This window comes from Salarias fasciatus, chromosome 3 (assembly GCF_902148845.1).
Source record: "Salarias fasciatus chromosome 3, fSalaFa1.1, whole genome shotgun sequence".
NCBI classification, from domain to species: Eukaryota; Metazoa; Chordata; class Actinopteri; order Blenniiformes; family Blenniidae; genus Salarias; species Salarias fasciatus.
In genome coordinates, this window is record NC_043747.1 from 11220317 (window position 1) to 11244983 (window position 24667).

The following is a 24667-nucleotide window of genomic DNA, read 5'->3' on the forward strand; positions in this document are numbered from 1 at the left end:
GTCTCAGCCCCCCTTAATGAGACATGAGCCCCCCTGAAAACATGATTTGTGAAATTTTGGGGGGGGGGGCCTAAATATTGTTAAAATGCTGTTTTCCCTGTGTATTTCCATTATTTTGTTATTATTATTTTTGTGTTATCATAATCATGGATCATATACAGAATTAGGCCATTTTTAATGGATGATTTGCACATTACTATTTCACTTTAAAGGTGCTGTAGGCAGGATTCCCCATCTCCGCCATCTTGCTTAGGGTTACCTAAGCAAGATGGCGATTTGACCCATCTAAGATGTCCATTTGAAACCCAGCACAGCCAATCCTGTCCTGTTTTCTCTGACATCACGCCCTTATCCAAGTTAAGCCCCTCCCACAAGAACGTGCGATGAACGCCCCTCGACCAATCACGGTTAGAGCCTCATTGGCTCTTCTGATTGGTCAAAGATACCTGGAGCTTTCGAGATTCCTTTTCAGCTCATAACAGAGACAGATGGAAACGCTGCGCCCTAGTGGTAGTGCAATTATGCTACACTCCTAAAGGATTATCAATGGATACTCTAACATTTAATCCAAAGAAAACACAGAAAAATTAGCATTGACTAGCAAAATCCTGCCTGCAGCACCTTTAATAAAGATGCCGGCCTGCATGCAGTACTTGTCCTCACCATTGAAGAGTGGGTTCGCTATGCCTCAAACGTCACTTTAAGTTAGACATCAGAAACGGAAACAGACCGCGTGGACCATTTGCTGCTAAACTTCAGTGCTTAACGGTTGAATGACTTGCATTAAAAAAAAAAATGGCCAAGAGAAAACAAGGAACATGCTTGCAAATTTCGGTTTGCATATGCAGATGAAGTTAGTCTTAAAGGTGAAAGAGATAAATTCAAAAATCAGCATAACCATTGATGAGAGCACAGTGCACCGATGCTCATACCTCATTTTATATGTCCGATGTGATGTTAGTGGCAAGGGAGACGTGGACAATGTATTTTTAGACATTACAGGACACAAGGCACAGATGCAGAATCTATTTACAATGGTTTGAAACAGAGTTTGCGCCAAGCAGGATTAGATGATGAGTCTTCGGGGAGCAACCTCATCAGCATCGCCACAGACAGTGCTGCAGTTCTCACTGGCAAAACCACTGGAGTGATTGTGAAGCTTAAAGGTGGATTAAGAAGTTTTACAACCTTAAAACTACTTATTTTCCACCATAAATATGTTACACATTTTTAATGATGTGTACAATGTGCCCTGACATATTCATTACAAGTACCTCTAACAGCGCTAAATTGTCACTTGAAAGTCACAGTGCTGGTCCGGCACCAGAGTTTTTTTGGGGAGAATTTGAAAGGAATGACGTAATGCGCGCTCCGGCTGGTTAGGTTTCATTTTGTGTGCCATTACTCCGCCAGATGCTTAGTGAGCAACAACTGAGCAGGAGCTTCCAGAAAGTAAGAAAAGACTGGCTTCTAGCACTGCCACAACTCCAACACAGACTCCACCAGGTAAAAGAAACTTAAATCTTACTTGTGGTGCATTCACACCGGACGCGTCGCGGGCATTGTCGACGCTTGGGACGCCTCGAAGCTGACGCTTGTGACGCTTCAAACACGACGCTTGACACCGGGTGGTCACAAAGCTCGCGACGCTCTTGATGCACGTCAGTTAATTGGCGCGCTGGAGGCTGATTTCTGTTTCCAGCTATGGCGGATCGCATCAGGAGAGCGGCTTGGCTTTATTTGTTAAATAAAGCTAGACCGCGTCGTCGTCGGAAAAGTCGCTATTGGCTGCTCTGCTCCTCTCTGCTCTGACTGCAGCGGGGAGCGCTGCTGAGACTGACCGCTTGTGAGCGCTTTGGGACGGGGGAGGGGCTCACGCAGCACCCGCTGCTCATTGACGACAGCAACGAGACGTCCTGTCACGTCTCCAGAGCACCAGAGAAGGTTGCTAGATTTGTCGCTAGTTGCTTTTGACAAAAAAACGTCGCCAAGAGGCTTTGGAAAGTCGCCAGATTTAGCGAGAAAGTCGTCAAGTTAGCAACACTGGCTGGCCCGCATCGGTGCTCGGATCACTCGTGGTGACGTAGCACCGGAGGGATCGTCTCTGATTGGTTGACGCTCAGCGGCAGCGCGTCGAAAGTTCAGTTTTCCCAACTCTCAAAAAGCGACGCTCACGACGCTCTTGACGCCGGAGACGAGCGTCGTGGGTGTCGACGCTCGAAATGCTGGAAAAGCGACGCTCATGACGCTCCTGATGCGCCGCCCCTCCGCCCGCCGCTCCACGACGCTCGTCCACCATAGACTTTGCAAAGAAAAGCGCCGCTCACGACGCTTGCGACGCGTCCGGTGTGAACGCACCATTACTTGAGCGCTTCTAAACGAGTGAAGACGGAGTTCCCCTCTTCCGTGCACGCGAGCCACAGGGACGAGTTTTTCACTAAGCTGCATTACGCCCAAGGCCTGCAGGGGGCACTGTTTCGCATAAAACGTGCAAACTCCTTAAGGCACCTTTAAATATAACTTTCCAAACATTCACTCCATACACTGCGTGGCCCATCACCTCGAATTGCCCGTCCATGAATCTCTCAAAGAGGTCGCTGGATGTAACCATTTCGAGTTTTTCATCTCCAAGCTGTATGCTCTGTATCACCAGTCCACAAAAAACGAACGATTGCTCCAGGAAACGGCTGCAGATCTCAACATGCAAATTTTGAGAATTGGGCAGATTTTCACCATCAGGTGGGTGGCAAGTAGTTTTAATACTGTAAAAGCAGTCTGGAATAACTACCCTGCATTAGCGTGCCACCTTAACACAGCAAGCGAGGATACAGCTCGCAATGACACCAAGAGGAAGAAATTCTTAGGGCTGCACAAACTCCGGGTTTTTAATGGATCTGGCTTGCATGAAAGACATCCTCCGTGAGCTGCAGAGCCTCTCATTGAAACTTCAGCGGAGAGACATGTCACAAAAAACTCTGCGAGTCTGCTCAAGAACCAGTGGATGAGTTCCGCGACTGGAAGTTTCAAAATAAAGCACCAGGTAAAACATTGGAAAAGCTTATTGGGTGGCCTTCAGATTGGAACCAGATGGTCAATGCTCTCAGCTGAATGATGTCATCAGTCTATTTCCATATATGGTCATAAAGAGTCACATGACCCCAGAGTGTGACTCAGCGATAAAAAAAAAAAAAAAAAAGTTTTATTCTTGGGAGAAAACTGCTCAATGACCAATTTATTTTGGTCGAAGGTTGGAAAAAATGATAAAAATGATGAAATCTGATAGGAGAATTGGTTATCTTTTAGTCTATGTGGTTTTCAAAGCAGTCAAACTTTTCTTTTAGACCGTAGAGCCCTCAGTTTGTGAAAAACGCAAGATTCTCTCTCAGAGGACAGCAGAGTTCACACCTTTTCTCTGTTGCAAAAAAGAATATCTATCATTAACCCCCCCCCCCCCCACCCCCCCCCCCCCCCCCCCCCCCCCCCCCACCCCATGTTAAATCAACTTGTTTGGAAGGATTTGTGACTCTTCAGATGTGCTCGGTTTGTTGATAAGAGTCATATGCTTGAAAATGGCAATGTTTTTTTCCCATTATCGCAGATGAGGCCAGGAGCAAGGCAGGATCTCATACCCGAACTTTGATGGCTCATAAAATCCACATCGTATGACTTATTAAAACGTTTTTCCACTTTTTTTCGTTGAGCAGGTTCTCCTGCTATTTATTAGTGTTTCAAAGTCTATTATATAAAACCTTTTTAACTTTTTGTGAGGACCAAATTTGAATGAAAATTTTGTTTTGAAAGGAAAATTGCAGAGATCCTGTTGGATTTAGCTCAGGGGTGTCAGCGTGTGGTCTTTAGGTCTTGATGAGATGAACAAGTGAGTGTTGGCTTGATCTCTCTTGTGGACACTCCTATGGGCTGTGGCAGCCATTAAAGTGTATCTTGGTGACACGAGAGAGCACATTTTGGCATAGTTTTTATGTTTTTTTAATCTATTTTATCAAGTTTTTCAAAAGATTCAGCCCCAAAATCTGCTGTAGTGCAACAACTGAGGACTGAAATATTAAAGAGGGAAAAATAAAAACAGCCCACTGAAAACAGACTACAGCTCCTTTTAATTTTATTACAAAAACAAGGATTTTTCAGAATTAACAGTACAACATCATGACTACTCAGAATGAACATTAAAAAAAAACAGAGGACAAGTGCGAGGAGGAAGAGGAGGATGGTTGTGTATGTGTGTGTATGCATAAGTTTACAAATCCCATTTCAAAAAAAAAAAAAATAATAATGATCAGGAAAAAAATGTGCATCTATCCCCAGGTCCCTCCCACCCCACCAACAATCCAAAACAAAAGTTTTCTTGTTTTTTTTTTTTTAACCACAATTTAACAAACACAGAAGAAAGACGAGGAAGGAGGTGATCATAAAGGTTCTATATAAAACACTTGGCAGGGGAGATGTCAAGTCTTGTCTTTATTATCCGTCAGTTAAGAAATTTGATGTTTGTTTTTTTTTTCCAACAGAAAAGAAACCGGCTGCAATAAAAACCCATTTGCACAAACACACACACACACACACACACTCTCACTCAGGACCCTGATAGATGGATGAATGGATGGATGAAATGAGATCCCCCCAAAAAAAAAAAAAACAAGAGGGAGGGGCGAGAATGAAGCTGATAAACTGTGAGGAAGGACGTCCTGCTGGTTCCTGACATCGATGAGCAAAAAAAAAAAGGTTTCCTACCACTACATACACATCTTGTGTTTGTGTGTGTGTGTGTGTGTGAGATTTGAGCATCAAATAAGTCAGTTGGCTGAAGGGGGAACAGAGGATGGTGGGGGTGGGAAGGGGGGTCAAGGGTCAACTAGGTTTGGCAGTATGAGTGGGTTGAAGGGTTGGGGAGGAGGTGGGGGAGGGGCTTAGGATCGCCGCTTCTTCTTCTTGGGGGGCGGGGCCGGCGGCCGGATCTTCCTCTTCTTGTTGGAGGTGTCCTCGTCCTCGTAGTGGCTCTCTCTGTCCGCTAGGGGGCAGCAGAGCAGAGCGGTTACTGACAGCAGACGTTAAACTGCTTCACTTCAATCTCTCCTCAAATGTAGAACGTCGACAGATTGAACACACTGGCTACACACTTCACCGCACGCTATCCGGTCGCTGTCTTTTAGCTAGGCAAGAATATGTAATCAGCAGGCGCAAACCTTTCCTGGCCTCCTCCTCCAGCTCGTCCCAGTCTTTGCCGCTCTCCTCCTCACTGCCCAGCGACGCGCTGTAATCTGCAGAAAAGGAAGTTTCAGCACAGGCAGGTATTTCTTCGAGTCACAGCAGTTTTTATCCCAGATCCGGGTGGACGTCCTACCAGAGTCTTCGGTTTCTGAGCTGTAATCTTCGTCGCTGTCCTCCTCTTCCTCCTCCTCCTCATCTGCCGACGGGTTGAACGTCTCGTCCTCCATCTCAGACTCCGAATCTTCCTCTGCCCCGCTTCCCTTTAGCACAGGTGAGACACGCAGACATTTAGAAGAACAGATGAGGAAACAACAACAAACGAAAGTTCTAAATAAAGGACGAGAATCTCTGAGCCCACCTCACTCTCAGGGTCCAGGAACGACCAGCCGCCCTGCTCGAAGAAGCCCTCTGGGTCGTCTACGATGGTTTTCATGATCTTGGTCCAGTTCAGAGACTGGACTCCCTCTGTGTACTTGATGTCGCACGAGCTGAGGAGCAAGCACAAACATTTTCACCTGGAAACAAAAACAAGGACTTTGTAAAAGAGCAGCGGAGCCCGTCTGTCCTCCGTCCGCCGGGGCCTTACTTCAGCCACTCCTTGATGGGGTCCAGGGAGTTGACGGGCACGGCGTTGATCATGGTGACCTTTTTGCTGTAGTCCTTGTAGACGATGACGACGTCGAAGTTCTTCAGGTGGAACTGCACGCGCTCGAAGTGGACCAGCTCCACCTCGTCCAGGGTCACCACGAACGGTGGCTGCAGGGAAAGACCGGCAAGTTTTTTTTATTTTCCAAACAAAGAAGCGATTTCCTTTCTGATCTGGAGGAAAACGACTCAGGTGCTCACTCACCCACTCAGTGACGTTGACCAGTGAGCTGGACGTGGGCTGTAGTAAGCAAGTACTCCTGTAGGGGGCGCCCTGGAACCTGAATCGACAGACAAACCCGTTAGGTCTTATCTTGCGGGGCCCAGAGCGCGGCCGGCCCGCCGTACTGACCCCAGGTCTCTGAAGGGAACCTCGAACTCCAGCTCCTCCCGGGTGAGCGCCTCCACCTTGTCGGTGAAGTTCTTGAAGGCGGACTTGAGCTTGTGCCTCATCTCGCGCTCCATCTGCTCGGCGTACAGGTCGTCGCGGTCGTGCATGTGCTGGTGCTTGCCCAGGTCTGTGGTGATCTCCCCGACCTCCGTGTAGAACTGGACGTCGGTGTGGCGCCTTTTACCGAACATGATGGCGTTCTGGAGGAAGAATCGAACTCTGAAGGCGCCGGTTCGAAAAAATTAGGACAGCCGTCGTCGTGGTCGGTCATACCTTGAGGTGGAAGTGAAGCACGATGATCATTTCGCCGTCGCACGGCTGGAAGATGGCGTGTTTGATGTTGTTATAAAGGATGTCCACTTTATCGCCGCGGACCGATGTGAACCGGAAACCTGAGCGGAGAGTGAAAACACACACAGTCAGCGGGGTTCTGAGCCTCACCGCCGCCCCGACGGCGGCGGCGCCCCGCCTCCTTACCGTTGGTGTGTGCCTCCAGCGAGCCCTGCATCCTCTTCTGGGCGATGTTGGGCCGGATGTAGAGGTCCTTGAGCTTGGGGTTGCTGCGGTTGAGGTTGATGACCAGCGAGTCCTGCTTCACGATGCCCTCCTTCTCCTTCTCCTCCGCCTCCCGCGTCTTGTAGCGCTTCTGCACCTCCTTGATGATGCGGAAGGCGTTCTGCAGGTTGGTGGAGGGCACCGACGTGTCGCCGGGGGCTTTCAGGTTGGACGCCCTGTACGTACTGAAGGAGGAAAAACAAACAAATCAGACCTTGATTCTTTACATACGATATATTGCAGTGAAAAAAAAAAAGGGGCTCACATTTCTTTGACAAACGTGGCGTCGGGGTTGGGGAAGATGTTGCCCTCCTGGCGTCCCAGAGAGCTGCCGGGGACGTAGAAGTTGATCCTCAGGTAGGTGTAGTCTCCTTCTACAGACATGCTGATGTTCTGCAGCAGCAAGGAAAACAGATTAAAGTCTGACAGAAGCGACCGCAGTCGCACAAGTTGCGGAAAAATACGCCGACTCCTCATCTACTACCTTGATGGTGGCGATGTGGAAGGGCGTGGCGATGCCGAAGACGGGCATGACGACCGTCTCGTACTTCTTGTCGATGAAGATCTTCATCTCCCTGATGTCCTTTTCTCGGGGCATCTGAGACACGTTCTTATAGGACACGTTAGATTTTCTGGCCCTGGGAGGATAAAAAAAAAAAAACTCAGTTAAATATTAGAAATTCAATTAACTCTCCGAGTTTTTCTCACCTAATTAACTCTTCAGGCAGTACTTAAGAAACGCAGGTAAAATTTAATCTCTCAGTCCCAGAAACAACCTTCAGGCCTTGAAACTGAACAGTTTCTGCTGATTGATTCATTCTTGCTTCCACTGCTTCTCCAGTGATTAATCAGCAGACTGGATGCTCAACCACTCCTGCTGTTTAAGTCCTATATCGCCCTCTGCTGGACGCCGAGGGCTCCACAGGGGCCAACAGATCCTCTCCGACCGGCCTGCTCCACTCACTTCTGGATCTGCTGCTCTCCCTTCTGCTCCGTCAGCCTCCGCTTGGCCTCCTCGTTCAGGTGGTTGGCCAGCTCCTTCTGGTGAGCCCGCCGCTTCTCCTCCGCCGTCATCTCGTTCTACGGGGCGCGGCGAGAAACACAGCTGAGTGACCACGCTGAGACGGAGGCTATCGTCCACAAAAGTTTTTTTAAAAACAGGATGAAAACCACAACAACCATGCAGAAAACAGACGTGTTGCAGCGTTAGATGGTTGAAAAGAAAGAAAAACCACAAAATCATAAAAAAAAAATCAAGAATGACAACTCTTGCTCATGTTTTTTTTTTCTTGCTTTTTTTTAATTCCAGTTCAGCCGATGAGATTTGAGAAAAATAAAACAATGAATACTTACCTTCCCAAGTAGCTTTTAGAGTACAGAAACATTCACACTCTTAGTTATGGACACTCGGTCACGGAGGCACAGCAGAAAACACTGATCGCCGCTCGCTCCTATTCAAACGCTCGCTACTCACTCGGGTTCTGTCGGCCAGCAGGGCGGCGCTGCGAGCTCCTTTTCCCAGCAGCTCCTCGGCGTCGTCGCCGTCCTCCTCCTCGTCATCCTCGTCATCGTTCTGACACCGGAGAGACGTCAGTGGATCAATGTTTTTAATTCAGAAAACTGCTCAAATGTTGTTAGTTGTTGGAAATAGTTTGATTAGAGGGGAAAAAAATTCTTCCACTTAATTGTTTCCGTTCCGGAACCGTGTGATTGTTTATAAAAGGCATGAGGCGACACGTACCTTCAGGAAGATTCCCACGTTTTTAATCTTTTTCTTGACTGGTGTGAGGATTGTGGCAGCTTCCTCCTGTTAAAAAAAAAAAAAGCACAATTAAATCCTCAGCAGGAGAATCTGCAACATTTTGTGAGTTTCTGCAGAAAACAAGAAAACTAAGAACAAGCAACATTTCAGCACTAGACAGAACAATTTGAATTTATTGGAAACATCTCCAGCATATAGATTTTTGTGCATAAAGACCACAAGGCAACTAGGTTTAGAATTTTACACCCGAGTTCACTTCATAGTCTTTCACTTCGTTGGAAAGCTCACAATAATTACAATAAAATACCTGTTGTTTTAAACTGTAGTACTAAGAAGCGTCCAGTAGGAGGAGACAAAGGACACAGAGCGCCTTGTGCAGAATCGGCACACATGAGGCTCAAAAGCAGTTGGGTAAGACGAGCCTGAACTATTTCACTGATTCAATCAATTTTGATTGGATTTGAAGGAATATCAAGATAGCAAGCAATTTTTGTTACAGTTGCTGAATTTTTTTTTTTTTTTAAGTAAACAACAGGTCTGAGACGCTGTTGGTGAAACAGTTTTGCAGCAAGTTTTTTACGTGAAGGCTGTGATCAACCGATGAGTTCCACAAGAAAACATGCATAATAAGTATTGACACTACAGTTTACAGACAAATATTACTAATTTACCAACAAGTGAGTGTGTATAAAAGCAGCGGCATCGTTAGATGTGTGTAGAGCGGCTCACCTCGTTGATCTGCACCGAGTCGCCGATGAACAGGGCGTACTTCTTCTGCTCCTCTTTCTTTCCTTCTTTATTCACCAGATCGGCGAAACCCAAACTGATGCTCAGCACCATGCCTGCCAAACACAAACCAGCTTCACTCATTCGCGAGGCGAGGATCCACACACCACAAATCAACTGCTTCATCCGCCTTACACACCAGGAGGGAAGTGTGACGTGTGAAACTGACCTTTTTTCAGTTTGTACTGGTTTTTAGCATTTAGGACCAAAGAGCCTTCTCTGAACTCGATCCCCATCGCAAAGCTGCGAAAGAAAGCAGTGTTGAGTCAAATCTGTGTCCAACTTACAAAACATCTTAAGTAATAAAAACAGCATTAAAGAATAACAGAAACACAAGCAGCAGTGAAAGTTTGCATGCTCTCCCTGTGTGTGTGCTTCAGACTTCCTCCAAAAACAAGCACATGAGGTTCTTTGGTGAGCTTAACTTGCTTGTGTGTTTGTCCCTGTGACGGACCGGTGATCTGTCCATGGTGCTGACGCCAAACCCTCCAGATTACAGCTAAACGTTTTAGTAAAAATCACATTTACCCAAGATTTTTGGTGAGCTTTGTTACGAGATCGGGCTTCTCTTTCTTCACGTATTCCAGAACCGCGTTGTAGGCGTCACAGATTTTCACACCTGTGAAGGAAAAGGAAGTATTTCACTTAGAGCAGTCACATGTACTTTCTATTTAAATTGAAATGTCCCCATGATCAATTCAACAACAACCCCTCCCGTCCCTCCGGCTCTCCGACTCACCGTGTTTCAGCTCCTTCAGCAGCTCCTCCTCCACCTGCAGCAGGAAGTTGTAGTTGTCCTGCATCTCCTGGGGCGGGTCCACCATGAGCGTGCGCACCAGGTTGGAGCAGTACGACTTGTAGCGGATCCCCATGGCGCACGTGATGGCGCCGAAGTGCATGTGGTTCTTGTCGCTGGACGGGCTTGAAAACACAATTTTGCAAAAGCCTGGGGTCTTACATAGTTCAGGTCAAAATGTCAGAGCAGTTGTACAAGAAATGAGTGTTTCACACATGTATTTGTACTGCTATGCCCTGGCGGGGTCAATTTTGGACATCCTCTGTATACCCCCTGGATGCCCTCTGTACAATGGTATATGTTGGTTTTTGGCCCGTTTTTACATTATTTTCACTCCAAAAACTCATAAAGTACTCAAAAAATCACTTCAGATAGGCTTCAGTGTGGGATAAGGCCCTCAGATTGAGAGGAGCAGGGACAGACAGCAGGTGCATCCGTCAGCAGATATCTGAGAAGTCACAAAACCCCACTCGCGGGCCAGCCAGCCATTCAGCAAGCTCATTGGCTACCAGCCCTGTCAGTCAAACGTTTCTACCGACGTGATTGGCTCAGAATACGTTGATTACGAGTGATGACGACCGATGACGTGGGTCCATCATTTTCGGCAGCGGTTGGCTGGTTAGCCATCGGAGGGCGGGATGAGTCACTTGATTGGTTGAAATATGACGAATAAGCAACGGAAACCGATCAGTCGCCATATTGGATATCCTCAGCACGAGGGAGAGACGTCTGGATGTTTTTATCTGATAAAAAAATGGATTATTATCGGACGCGCACGCGGAGAGACGCGCCGCGTGCACGCGCGGTGGCGCGTCTAATTCTGGATTATTTGCTTATTTCAAGACATGTTTGGACAAAAGGCTATACTTTCTAGCTTTGCCTGGATGCATACGCTTGTACTGTGGCAGTTTTTGCTGGATTATCTGGATTATGGATCGTCTGTGATCAGTTATGAGCCTCCAAAGGTGAGTTGCGCTGTTTACTTAATTTGCTGTATGTTGGACAAATGTGTTTATATTACCCGCTGTGGTAATCACATCTGAAAGTGGTTTATACCAGCGGATTCATGAGAATATCAGCTTTCTAACGGTACATAGTACGTCTGTGGAATATGCTAAATAATTAATAAATCATCGGGAGAAGTTGACCGGCCCGCCGGCGGGCCGGTCTGAGCTTAAAGGGTTAAAGGAGAGATCTGCTCGCTTTCAGAACCCGAACACCAAACGGCTGCTGTCGGCTTTTTGTCTCATGCTATAAACGCCAATTTGAGCAGCACTGATGCCTCGAGAAACGCTCCTTCTCTTCGTCATGGAGGGAAACTCCAAAATGTGTGTGTGCAAGTCACAACAGACTTTAAAATCATTCAAATTAAAACTTTTAAAACACTTTTTACTCCATTTCACACTGTGTGCAGCTCCAGTGAAAGTCACAGTCAATCTAAACATTTCCCTGATTAAGATCTCTGAATATTCAGTCAAGGGGGCGGGGCTTGAAGACCATCTCAAAATCAAAACAATCGGGATGAAAACAAAGTAAGATTCTTTGGAATTCGAAGTTTTAAGATGAAATCTGGAACAAACTCCAAGGCTCAAATATGGGGGATGAGAAACAGACGGAGCTTCTGGTTCATTTTGGAAGCTTAGAGATGAGCAGCAAATGTAATTCCACTGATGGCCTGTGGGGGCGATGATGAGCAGAATAGTTCATGCACAATGAACAACAAAAACAAGACTATTCCTTCGGGGAAGGACTGTGTGGAAACAAACAAATCTAAAACATCATCTAAACAACATGAAACAATAAATTTAAAAACTCCTCGGGTCGTGGATGTTTATCATCGCAGTTCTGAACCCGTTTTATTGATGTTCGGATTAAAAACTTTGCCGCACATGAACCCAACAAACCGCTCTGGCCTTTGCTGGATGTATTGAATAGAAACAGATGCTGTGTGTGCAGAACGACTGAAGCACAAACAGAAACTTTTATGTGGAAATGTAGAATATTGAGCTCTTCCTCCTCGGGCTCACCTCGTCTGCGTCGACGATCTCCATGACGCGCTCCTTGAAGAACTTGGAGTAAACCTCGCTGGTGATGGCCGCCGCCTTCTTCATCAGGCTGAGCTCGCCGTCCTCCTTCACCGCCATCGTGTAGGCGACCACGGCGCTGATGTCCACCTGCACACGGGACGGGACGAGACATGTGTCAGCGCCGCCGGATAAGAGGAGCCGCAGGCGGGCTTGAATGTCCGGACTCGCCGTCTCACCTTCTCCAGGCCCTCGGCGGTGAGCGTGTCGTTCCAGCTCTTCATGTACTCCCCCGGGAACTTGTCCTTGCTGAACACGCCCACCGTCTTGCCCTCTTTGCTGCCTCGAATCGCCTCGATCATCTTGTCAAAGTTTGCCTTGTTGCTTTCGTTCTGCAGAAAATAATTCCAAGTTCATGATTTATGAGGAAAAAAACAAACTAACAGATCTGACCGTTCGGAGTTGCTGGTCACCGTCTCTTTACCTTTTCTCTGGTGAGCAGGGTGATGGGCGGCACGCCGTTGGCGTTCTCGTTGCCTTTCGTTACGGCCACCTGCTTGAGGAAATCCACCTTCTTCTTGCTGGCGAGGAAGATGATTTTTGTCTCGCAGAACACCATGATGGTGTCCGTCAGCTCGTAGCCAAACAGCCAGGTCTGGAGAGCGAGGAGGGAAGGCATCCAAAACCAACAAATCAGAGATCAAAGACTGTTTCACCACTAGGCGCCATTAAGAAAGATCATTCCGGCCTGGCAGCAACTTGATATGCTGCTGGAATAACCTTCAAAAATGATTATCCGTCCTCCAACTGTTCAGTTTTTGTTGTGACTGGAACCGTTTTAATGTTTTCTTAACCGAGGTTCACTGAGCTCTTTGTCGCCACAGTTAAACATCTGAATACCAGACTAAACTTCAAGGTAAATCAAAAATCTTAAACAACTCTGACGTTGTTATAACGAGATGTCAAGTGGAAAACAGTCTGACAGGTGGCAGCGTTATATAAAAGAGGAAATGGAATTAAATGAACCATAACCTCTCCAGTGAACAGGAGTTTAGTTAAATCATAACCATTAATGCCAACAGTGTGGAGAGAGAGAGAGAATCGACTGGTCTGCAAGAAATCATAATCAAGCTCTCAGAAATTTCAGTCATTTTGGAAAACAGTAAATAAAGAGTTGCTCCATCAGCTCGTCATCGTACCTGTATGGCGGTGGATTTGGCGTACACGATTTCTTCGTCCACGCCCACGGACACCACGATGGCGTCCACCTTTCCGAACTCATCTTCCGCTTTCTGGAAATCGCACAAGGATCAAGCACACGGTTTGTTAATAATAATAAACTAGTGGTAAAAGCCAGCAAACAGGATCACAGACATGCAAATCGCCCTATTCCAGAAAAGCTGGAGAGGTAAAAAAAAAGTTTAATTCCTTTATGAATTCCTGGCAGATTTTATAAAATATAGATAGAATCAAAGCGAAAAATTAATATTGATTTTCAGCTTAAAATAATAAAGGTTTTCTAAACCACTGAGTAAAGTCACAACGTAAATATTCACAGATTCATTTCTATTGTTGTAGCCATCAAGATCATATTTTGATGCAGAAAATTACAAATCAATACAAATCAAAACATCAATACAGAATTTCTGTCTTAACCTATTTATATGCACAAATAAAACTTACATTAGGAGCTCCAATCACTACTGACAAACTGACAGTACTGCAAGACTGAACATAGTCAAAACTAAAACAATCACACAAGAACTAGGAATAATTCTTAAGTCATGTGTAAATTAAGTGATGTTGAGCAAGGCAAAACTATTTAAACTTTTATAATCCGGCTAAACGCTTTACAAGTGTCTATAATGTTGCACAAAGGAGAATAAGACGATTAAAAGTGCAGATAAAGTGATTTCAGAGACCTGCTGCACATGTTCTCTGGATGCTGTCGTTACACTGATGCTAGTTAGCATGTCGGCTAATGTTAGCATGTAGCTTCGAAGTGCAAACGGACGCGAACCTGAAAAAAGCTGCTCGGTTCCGGAAATGTCACGCGCGGCCACATGAACAATTCACGCCGTGCTGTCGCTTTATTGCGATTTTCTCGTCAAATAAGCCGCCGCGGCTGTTTCACAACACATTTAGCACCGCCGGGCTAGCATGTTAGCTTCAAGGTAAAGTTCACAAGCTAACGCGCTGAATGGGGAAGGCTGCTGTGCTAACATGAGGCAGCTAACCCGTTTCTTTCATGTGAGACGGTTATTAGTGCTACATATGTGTAAATACGGGTGTCCAGGAGTCGTACTCGGCTCCTTTGTTGTCTTGGGGGGCTGGGAGAAGCAGCTCTCACACCGACAAACACTACACTCGCTCGGTGGGGAAAAACGCGGCTAACTTAGCTGGTGGCATCTTTCCCCTCCATCTCACTTTCCCCACGCTTAAAGAAAAAAAAAACAAACAACAGCGACAAAAAGCCCCGACACGCGCTGCAGATCGGCCTCGCTTTTCACCTTCCAGTTGCTGTATAATCTCTTGATCCGGCGGTAGTACGCTTCCTTGTCCAGGTTTACCGCCATGGTCTGCGCTCTGCTGCAAACTCCAGCTCCCGGCTCCGCTCCTCAGCAGCAGGCCAGATGAGGATGATGATGATGATGATGATGATCAGCGTCAACTCACAACAACGCACTTTCTTCCCCCCCACCTCTCCGCCTGCTTGAGATCCACACGCCGCTCTGCGAAGGGATGCTGCTCCTTTACCTTTGCTTGTCCCGCAAAGGACGCTACTGACGAGCAGAAAAACAAAAAAACCAACGCAACTGGTTCAGTTTGTAAAATACGCTAAAAATGTTGAAATGTGATGTAACCCCCACGTTTTTAACACCCAACACTACGCACACACCAATCTGTTACAATTAGGTCCCCCTCCCTTCCTCCACTGCCTGTTCCCTCTCCCTCCCCCTCCGCGTCTCCACAAACCACCTTTTAATAATTAGAAAATAAATAAATAAAATAAATCTCGTCTTTGCTTCCAAATATAAATTTAAATATTCATACTTATTATGAACATGAGAACGCAGGTGTGGCTAATTCCTCATGTTTAATTCTCTTTCGTAATTATAGTTGATCTTTCGTGGCGCACTTTAATGTGATCTGTGATGTCGTGAAACGGCGCCCCCTGCCGACGGTGGACCACGCTGCTTTTTTTTCCCGCCATGGCGCATTTTCCCGCCACCGTCATCAAATGCTTCTGATGATGTCAAGTCTCGCGATACCGACCGCGGTATGAACGGGAAGTGGAGGTTGTGGTTTATTTCTCCAGTTCACACATTTATTGTGGATCAAATTTCACAATTAAATGTATTTTTAACAAACTTTGCAAGTAAACACCATTTGATTTTCAAGTGTACAAGTTTAAAACCTTCATAACTGAGGTGAAATGTTTAACATCTTGAGCTCAAGCTTTTTTTCCCCTCAACAACACTTTACTATGAGAAATTAATTCACCATGCTTAGCAAAGCAAGGTTAATCTGTAGTTCGTGGTCAGAACTGCAGATAATGCATATGCTGAAATTTAATCATCAGATGATCAAATAACTTTCATTTTAGTATTTCAGTTCTCAAAGCTCTCAACACTAAATGTTTCGGGGACATCTTCACTCAGATGCCTCAACAGCAATACTTCGAAGTCAAAATAGACATTAACAAATGTGTGATTAAAAACATAGAATATTTTTATTCCATAATTAAAAACATTTCCAGGATATCAACAATGAGCCAGATCAATCACTGTATTATTGTAATCTCTTTTTTTTTTTTCTGGAAGCAACTGTCGATTACACAAGACGCCAGAGATGCCTTTTACTCAAAACGATGTTAAAAAATAAAGCTCTTTATGCCGCTCTCCATTTCCCTTTACAGTAGTGTTGTCAGAGCTGGTGAGTTTATTCCATCCTATCACCTCTTTTTATCTTCATCACCCCAAAATTAACTTGTGAACAGGAAACTCCCTCATGAAGCAAAAAGGAACAACAAAAAACAGCACGTTTAGGAACACTCTTCCAGGTGACGAGGGGTTTCAGCAGGAGAGGACAACAGAGGATTTTACAGCCTGTTTTTTTTTTTTTTTTTTCCTGAATCGTAGCACCTGCTTGTTAATCTGGGCGCGTTCTCTCCACAAAAAGACGGCTTTTAAAGCTGACAACGATTAGCTGTTCTCCACATGGCTTCTGATGAGTGTGTTTCACCCCTGCGTGTGTTTTTCTCCAAAGCAGCTTTGAGACGGTTTGAGCTCGGCCCGGTCGTCGTCGTTCACATTGATCAGTCTTCACGGTAACAGTAAAGGGAAGAGCATACACGTGTGAAGCTTTTTAAAAGAACGAAATCAACTGAAAAAAACAGCCACGTTTGTATCTTCTCCAAAGAATTTAGAAAACACAAGAAGTTCATATAAAATGTTTGTTTTTTTTTTCCTTTTTAAACAAGTCCTTCGTTTAAATTCATACCACATGTCCACTTTATTCACACGTCTCTCCAGTACAACTGTAGTATCCGCAAACTTGAAACTGTGTTTTATTGTGCAGGAAGGAGTGAGAAGAGAGATAAAGACACGGAGGGGACTGGATGCACCATCTTTTCTCTTTTTTTTTTTTTATATAACGTTCCTGCGGTGGTTTAGTCCCATGAATCCCCGAGATGAGCGCGGCAAAAACAAACCATCACGAGCAAACGCCCGAGTCTGTTCTTCACTCATTCGTTCCTGTCCGTTTGCATTTCACATGTAGTCTTTTTTTTGTCCTGTAGTGGCTGCGCGGCGTCCGCTCCTCCTATGTGACCGTGGTGGAGTTCTGCCCTCGGATGGCGCACCACGCCATGAACACATCCCTGTTAAGGACAGAAAGCGAGGAGAGGAGGATTAGTCTGAAGAGTCCGTCACCCTGAAGCGAGCCGCACTCACGTCTCAACAATATATTCTATTTATTGCATTAAAACATTTGGATTTGTTGAAATGAGTTTGACTCGGCCGGCTTAAACCCTACAAATATTGATTTTTTTCCCCCTTTATTTCATCATTTTTTTATGGAGAAGTCACATGTTTATTTTGTGCGGCTGGTAATGAACAAAAGGAGTTTTGACACAGACTTGTATTTGAAGTAAAACTTGAAGAAAAACATACCGAGTTTATAACCTGCATCGTCAGTTTGAGAAAACAACATTGAGGTATGAATTTTGGACCACACCACCCTATCGAAATTAAAAAGATAATCCCTCACCTCTGAAACTCCTACAGTTATAGGTTAGAAGCTTGTTATTAAATCAGTTTTCATACATCTTTAAAAAGCATCCACTTCTTGCAATTTCTGATTTTCTGAAATAATACAAAAACACACTAAAGGAAAATAAAACAAATGTTGGTTCAGGTTTTAAACACACCACAAAATAAAGGTGTAGGTTAGATTTTTGCTCGTCTCCTGCAAACATCCGACTTTCTGAGCTTCAAAATCCAGCTGAAATCTCCAAGTTTCTGGTGTTAAAGTGATATAAATCCAACCCACCTGCAGTGTGTGGCGACACACTCGTTGCTACAGTACTCCTTGTCCCAGTCCTTGCTGTCCACGGCCGGGTTGGTGCAGCCGGCTCGCACGCAGATGTTGGGCCCGGCGGACGGCGTGACGCTCGGCCCGGGGGCGACGTTCACCTCCACCTCCATCTGAGGAGCCGGACAGACGGTACGGCGGTTAGAGAAGCGGCGTCGCCCGGGAGGACCGCGGGACTCGTGCCGGCGTCCGGAGCTCACCCCTTCCTCCGCGTCGGCCACCACCTCCCCCGCCGACAACGCCCGTCCCACCTCCACCGCCAGGGCCGGCGAGGCGGCGGGCGTCTCGCCGGCGGACGTCATGATGAGCGGCGTGCTGCCGGAGTTGGACTGGCGCGCCGAGGGGACCACCTTGATCTGCAGCGGCGGCGGGGCGGTGGCGGCGCCGCGCGGCTTGGCCTGCAGAGGGGGCGGGGCCTGGGCGTGCACCATCTGCTGCAGCCGCGGCGGGGGCGGCGTGCTCTGCATCTGCTGCAGCGGCGGCGGCTGGCGCGACGAGGAGGGCACCGGCGTCTGCTTGATGATGATTTTGGCGACGAGCGGGGGGTTGGGCGCGGATCCCGCCGGCGGCTGCGGCGGCTTGATGGCGCCGGTGCGCGAGCGCGTGGTGACCTGCGGCAGGTCCAGGATGATGTTGGAGGTGCAGATGTTGGTGATGGTGTTCTCCTCGGGGTTGTAGTGCTGCGACCGGGTGGAGCGCGGTGCTGGGGTGGCGACCGGCGGGGCCGTGACCACCGGGGCCGGCGCTGGGGGCGGGGGCGGGGGCGGCGGCGGCGACGGGGTAGAGTCCATGACTTCAATAGGAGACTGAAGGCAAAGGAGACATGATGAAAGGCCAGAAGTCTTAAAAATAAATACACATCAGTCAGACGGTCTGTGACTCACCTGGGAAAATTTGCTGGACTTGTATTCCGCCAGCGCTTTCAAGTAATCCTTCTTAGCAGCTTCATTTTTCCTCTTGTAAACCTGGATCGTGTCAAAAGACACAAAACATTTTGTTATAGTAAAACTATTTTGGACAACATTTGTAAAACTTGATTTCTCGCTTCCCGCTGACCTGTTTCTGTTCCTCCCCCAGACTGTCCCACATGGAGGCCACGATCTTGGAAACCTCTCCGAACGTGGCGTTGGGGTTCTGTCCTTTAATGGCCGCCTGCGTGTCCCTGAAGAACAGGGCGTAGGCCGACACGGGCTTCTGGGGCTCGTTGGGGTCTTTCTTCTGCTTCCCCGGCTTCCCCTGCTTGCCCTGTTTCCCCTGTTTCCCCGGCTTCCCCCCTCCTCCTCCTCCTCCTCCCCCTCCGCCTCCCCCTCCTCCCCCGACGGCCGACGAGGCGCTGGAGGTTGGGGTGGAGAGCGGGGACTCGGACAGCGAGGGGTCGAGGGAGATGACGCCCGGCGAGACGGCCAGGGAGACGGGCGACTCCACCAGGACGCTCTGACGAGACGGAGGAGACGGAGACGTGTTCATTCGTCTTTCGAAACAAATCAATTCAAGCAGAGCTGCCATTTGCGTTCCAGACTAACCCGCCTGAAGTCGTCCATGTCGTCGTCCTGCAGCGAGCTGGTGGGCGACGCCGTGGCCGATAAGGGGTTTTCGGGCGACTGGCCGCGCTGCAGGATGTTCCCGCCGCCCAGGCCCAGCCCCAGCTGAGCGCTGAGCTCCGACTGGTCGATGGTGGTCAGCTGGTTGGAGCCCAGCAGGCCCTGGCCCATGTCGCCCAGCGGGACGTCGATGGTCACCGGGGACGAGCTGCTGAACTGAGAGCTCATGTGATGGCCGAGGTCCTGAAGGAGGGAGGCGGATTAATCAAAGCTGCTTGGTGAAAACAGCGACGGTGTTGACGCGGCGGCGCGCCTCACCATCGCCAGCGACGACGCCAGCAGGGCGCTGCCCGACGTTTGGTTCATGACTCCCAGACTGAGGTGCTCCAGCCCCTGCGAGGAGGAGCTGACGAAGGTGGAGGCGAAGGAGGGGTCGTCCCCTTCCACCACGGCGTTGCCGGGCACCACCACGCTGTCCGACGGGCCGGCGTCCGTCAGCTCCCCGAAGTGCGACACCACGTCCGACACGGTGAGGGCCGAGTCCGGGTCCAGGGAGATGGGGGGGATCTCGAACTCCTCATCGCCCAAGCTGGGAGTGTGGAACGTCTGAGGAGAGAGAGAGAGAAAAGACGACAAGGTGAAACAAGCCGTTGAAAACCAGAGGAGGGAGGAAGAGAACCGTATTATTGTAATTCAGCTTTATCTAACGGGAGATTTTTCTGGGGAACGCTTCAAAAGTAAAACGAATAATAGTAAGCGTGACTCAAACATTACTGAAAACGTCAGAAGACACGTTTCTTTTGTGATTATTCAATTCAACAACCAGGTGTAAACAACCTGGAAAAAGGGTCTTGGATAAGCCCAATGGCACAGTCACAAGAGGTGTGTGTGTGTGTGTTTCTCCAGTATTAGGAAGAATGAACACTCACCTCTGAAGAGGAGAGGAAAGGATGGCTGGACCCTGAGATGGTCAGGTAGTTGTCGCTGCCTCCGGGAAACTGAAAGAGGAGAGAGACTCCAGTTATTCAGGGAAACACAGTAATACAGTGAACCAACCAGGAAGGAAAATGTGTTTTCTTGTGTGTCTGAAGAGCTCAAAGGATTAGCTTCATGGGAACTATTTGAAATTCCTGAAGCATAACCCGAGGCGACGTTCAAAACCGTCTTTATACAACAGTTTGAAACATTTGTGCGACTTTCTTTTGAAGATAAAAGGCGCAATGTCCCCTTTTCCCATCTGTATTTCATCAAGTAATGCAGTATCTTGTTATGCACGAGGCTTTAAGACGAATCGACCTAAAAGGGAGGTAATGACTGATCTGATCATTTAGTACAAGTCATCTGGAAGCACACACAGTCTGGTCAGTGGATGAGGGTCATGTTGGCCTGCAGGACGATCCACTACTTTCCGGGGTTACTTGTGCAAGTAAACCCAAATATGCCACAAAGCTTGCACGCGCACAGCTGATTTCAAAATGACTGGAGAGTCACCTTGTTGTCAGAGTCAAATCCATTGAAGGACTGCGGGTCCAGGAACTCCGGGTCACCGTCGTGCTGGCCGGTACCGTCCGTCAAGTCGGAGTAAAAATTCAGATCCATCTTCTCAGCTCGGCCTCATATGGCGCGCGGCTGAAACTTTCACTCCAGATGGTTGAGTTTAGGGGGTTTTCCTCCCAGCGGGTGTCGGGGTCAGGGCTGCTGATGCGTCTGTTTTACACACTGACAGCCTTGGCACAGATGTTCGGACTAGCTCGCGCGACTGAGACCGAGCATGTGCGCGCGCCAGCAGCCAAAAATAACCCGTGATCCCCCCCAACAACCTCCGCCCCCCGCGGCCGGTCTCCACGGCCGACCCGCAGAGGTAAGAACGTGGCCGTGGGCAGCGGCAACCTGTCCGTCCTGCCACGGTTTTAGCGGTTAGCCGCGCTGACGCAAAGGCTGCGGCGCTCCAACACGTCGCCCTCGCCGGGGCCGACGCACCGCCCGCCCGCCCGCCTGGCGCCCCTCAGTCTCCCGTCTCATTCAAACCAGCGGCGGCGCCGAGCGGAGCACGCGAGGCCGTTACCGGTTCACGGGAAGCCGTCAAAGGATAAAAAGACAGAAAGGAAGCGTCCACGGTCGCGAGAAGGTGCCTGACAGCGGAGGAGGGGGAGCGCAGAGCGACTGCTTCGTGTTGGATCGGGCCAGGATGCTCAATGGAGCCGGAGACACGGATCGATGACGGAACGGAAGTTATACGCGGAACCCGATTCAAAATAAAAGGCACACTTTCAAAATAAAAGCACGGAAGCTTACGCTACAAACGGCCACTGCTGAAAAATATTCCAGGTGGGGGTCTGTTTTATGAACTCTATGCACAGCTTCACTACTTCCTGAACTCAACACAGCGGCTTTATTTTATCTTGCAATAATGGACAAATTGATTAATCCAGGTGTTTCAATAGTCAATGTGAAAGCCTCTATTTGACAAGGAGAAGGTTTTTTTAATCCATCACCTCTGGCAGAGGTGTCAAACATAAGGTACATGGGCCAAAACCAGCCCACAAGATGGAACAATCCAGGCCGCCAAACCACCAAGCAAACATTCTGAAGTAAACAGTATAATTTTTTTGACAAATTTCTAAGACTGAGATATCAGTGATGCTGCCATCAAAGCAAGTTACCTCATTACTAGCAAACCAGAGTTCGTCTCAAAGCCATGTGGTCAGGGTAATTTGTGAAAACATGTGTAAAGCAACTGCTATAGGAGAAGGTTGTTCTTTTTTGCTCTCACTACATAGAAATATATTTTATCAACACATAAATATGCAATTTGTTATGGGCCTTCTGGTGCAAGTATACTCCTTTGCATTTAGTAACATCAATAACATGGTCTGTTTAAATTCCTTTTTTTTAAAGTGTGATTACTTCTAAAGATTCGCAAGTGACTATACTTCGTCTGGACATTGAAAACAGTTAACATTCTTGTGGTGTGGCACTATAACACATTTGGTTTGTTTTTGTTTTTTGTCACTGATCAATAATCTTATTGCATGTCTTTGTTGACCAACTTACACTGTGTATGCACTCTGTGAATCAAGTATATTTTGTATAATCTGAAAAGTTTTGTTAAAGTGACAGTTCCTGATTTCAGAATCTTAATTATTAAAAAGTATCTCTTAATATCTGATATTAGGTTTACAGCATTTTGAACCAGAGAGTTAAGAGCGTCACATTAGCTAGTATTACTCACTTTTACTCTTGGAAACATTTTAATGTGGTGGTTCTAAAAGTCTGGGGCAAAAAAAAACTGCTTTAATAATAATAATAATAATAATAATAATAATAATAATAATAATAATAATAATAATAATACATTTTATTTGTAATGCACTTTCCATTTCAAACAGAAATCTCAAAGTGCCACAAGAGAGCTTTAGAGGGTAAAGGGGATGGCTTATCCCAAGTGTATTCTTTAAGAGGGATAAACTATAAATATTTTGGTAAAACATATATTTTTTAAACTGAGTTTACTGTGAGTGTAACACAGATGAATTAGAATAATGAATCCAAAATGTAAGAGGAGACTCCATTGTACATAAAGGCCTACTAGATAGATAAAGAACATTTTTTTGATTTCTATCACCAATTTCATCATTGAGTTTTGCATGTTGTTTAAGTGAGCTCTGTTCGAGCCTACTGCAGAGGGCACAAGCTTTCCAAATGCTGACTTTGGGCCATAACTGGCCTGGGTTTATAGATAATAGAGCACTAAAAGACCAACAATGCTGTTTACAGAAAAAAGGTTTCTTCTTACACCGTGTAAGGTGGTTTCTGACACTGAACAAAACAACAGTTATTCCCCTAGAATTCCTGTACAAACCTTGCGAACACCACTACTGCACTGCTGTTTCTATCCATATTCACAGACTGTACATTTATGTAGCTGCCAATACTTCACAGTTTCATACTCACACTTCTGGATATTACTGTATTTATTACTCATTATATCACTTCTGGTCAGATGAACTCTGGGTTGTTGCACATTACTGTCTTAACTAGGCTATGGCAATATATTTAATTTGATGTTCTTTATTTGTAATTGAAGATTACTCACTGAGCCTCTCACTTGATAACTTCAAGATCTCACTTACTTTTTAATTGTTTTTAGGTAAATATCCCATTCTTGCTCACATCACATAATTTATTTCAGGCAGTAGTTAAGTATTTAATAAATGTTTACTGAAGTTACGTTTCGTCTTACTATATATATATGTATTTGTATTATTGTTTAGCTATAAATGTGCATTTTCATTATTGGGCGGAAGAGTAATAAATAAAAGTTGTAATGTACATAGCGAGCTGTCACTGAGATAATCCACTGGTCCAAGAATGGAACTTTCTCGCATGATTACTGCACTGTTACAAATATTTAACCACCTGACCTCTTACAAGAGACATTACTAGAACACAGAAAACATCTTCAAAATTACTTTTTAAAGCAAAAACTCAGTCAGTTATACTGTTTATACCATTTTAAATTCAGATTTTACCCCCCGTCCTGTGTCATTGGTTCGGCCCAATATACTATTTTTAAAGCGTAAATCTCTATTACTTTTTTGAAACGACTAAATTAGAATAAAATGACATACTAATCAACATTGGTGTGTAGGGAAAGTAACTTAAAAGTAAAAGTATGCGTTTTTCGAGGTAATAATAAAGATGCAGATCAGGCCGAGTGGTACGCTCCGTAAAAAAGGCCATCACTGCTGTGTTTAAAGACCGTCACCTGTTTGAACACAAAAAAGTGATTTTTTTTTATTGTTGTGTCAAAAAACTGCCAACTACTCTTACCTCCATGCTCACCCCCGAAAACCTGATTAATGTTTTGTATTTTTATTCCACTTTTTTCCAGTGAACTTCGGCCAGAACTGATTTCCTCAAATATCACAACAACATGGCACCGGCTTCCCGACTGTACGTACAGCTGGACGTGACGTCATCACGTCACGACGTTGAAGGGAAGTGCATTTTTTTTCTTCAAAACTTTATTTGTGACAACCAATCGTCAACAAGACAACATTACAAATTCCGTTCAGTTATTGTCTCATGCTAATTTCTCTGACATGGTTCTCAGGCCTTCCAGGGATTTTGTCAGAGATTCAACCGGAATTATTTCTAATTAATGTGCAGGAAACTGTGCCAAACATGTAACACATGCCACCGTTTTCAGAGATTACAGAATGTCCTTTTCCATCTTGCTGGTCCTCTCCAGGCAATGGTGACATTTGACAATACATTTTAAACATTCAGAAAATTTAATAAGTATGCTCAGCATATTTGGCTGTAATAATTAATTAAATTAGC

General features: G+C 46.4%; 2 protein-coding genes across 3 annotated transcripts; both read right to left on the reverse strand.

Annotated features, from left to right (window-relative positions):
• Positions 1-4379: 4379 nt before the first annotated feature.
• On the reverse strand, positions 4380-15031 carry supt16h (SPT16 homolog, facilitates chromatin remodeling subunit). Its single transcript, XM_030088429.1, has 24 exons — positions 14696-15031; positions 13385-13477; positions 12670-12840; positions 12425-12577; positions 12170-12335; positions 11830-11836; positions 10105-10286; positions 9894-9984; positions 9535-9608; positions 9309-9421; positions 8559-8624; positions 8292-8390; positions 7782-7897; positions 7302-7455; positions 7083-7210; positions 6740-7002; positions 6536-6654; positions 6224-6462; positions 6077-6152; positions 5813-5982; positions 5585-5714; positions 5360-5486; positions 5202-5276; positions 4380-5026 (listed from the first exon to the last, which is right to left on the reverse strand). The coding sequence occupies exons 1-24, from the start codon at positions 14759-14761 to the stop codon at positions 4926-4928; spliced, it is 2979 nt and encodes a 992-aa protein (XP_029944289.1). The 5' UTR covers positions 14762-15031; the 3' UTR covers positions 4380-4925.
• Positions 15032-16257: 1226 nt separating this feature from the next.
• On the reverse strand, positions 16258-22623 carry tox4b (TOX high mobility group box family member 4 b). Of its 2 annotated transcripts, XM_030085618.1 has the most exons (9): positions 20813-22601; positions 20251-20319; positions 19640-19927; positions 19304-19564; positions 18837-19214; positions 18665-18745; positions 17981-18586; positions 17739-17893; positions 16258-17067 (listed from the first exon to the last, which is right to left on the reverse strand). In XM_030085618.1, exons 1-9 carry the CDS (start codon positions 20918-20920, stop codon positions 17010-17012), a joined length of 2004 nt encoding a protein of 667 aa, XP_029941478.1. In that variant the 5' UTR covers positions 20921-22601; the 3' UTR covers positions 16258-17009. The 2 variants fall into 2 exon arrangements, with proteins under 2 accessions (XP_029941478.1, XP_029941469.1); XM_030085609.1 differs by having other exon boundaries at positions 17739-18586; positions 20813-22623.
• Positions 22624-24667: the final 2044 nt, after the last annotated feature.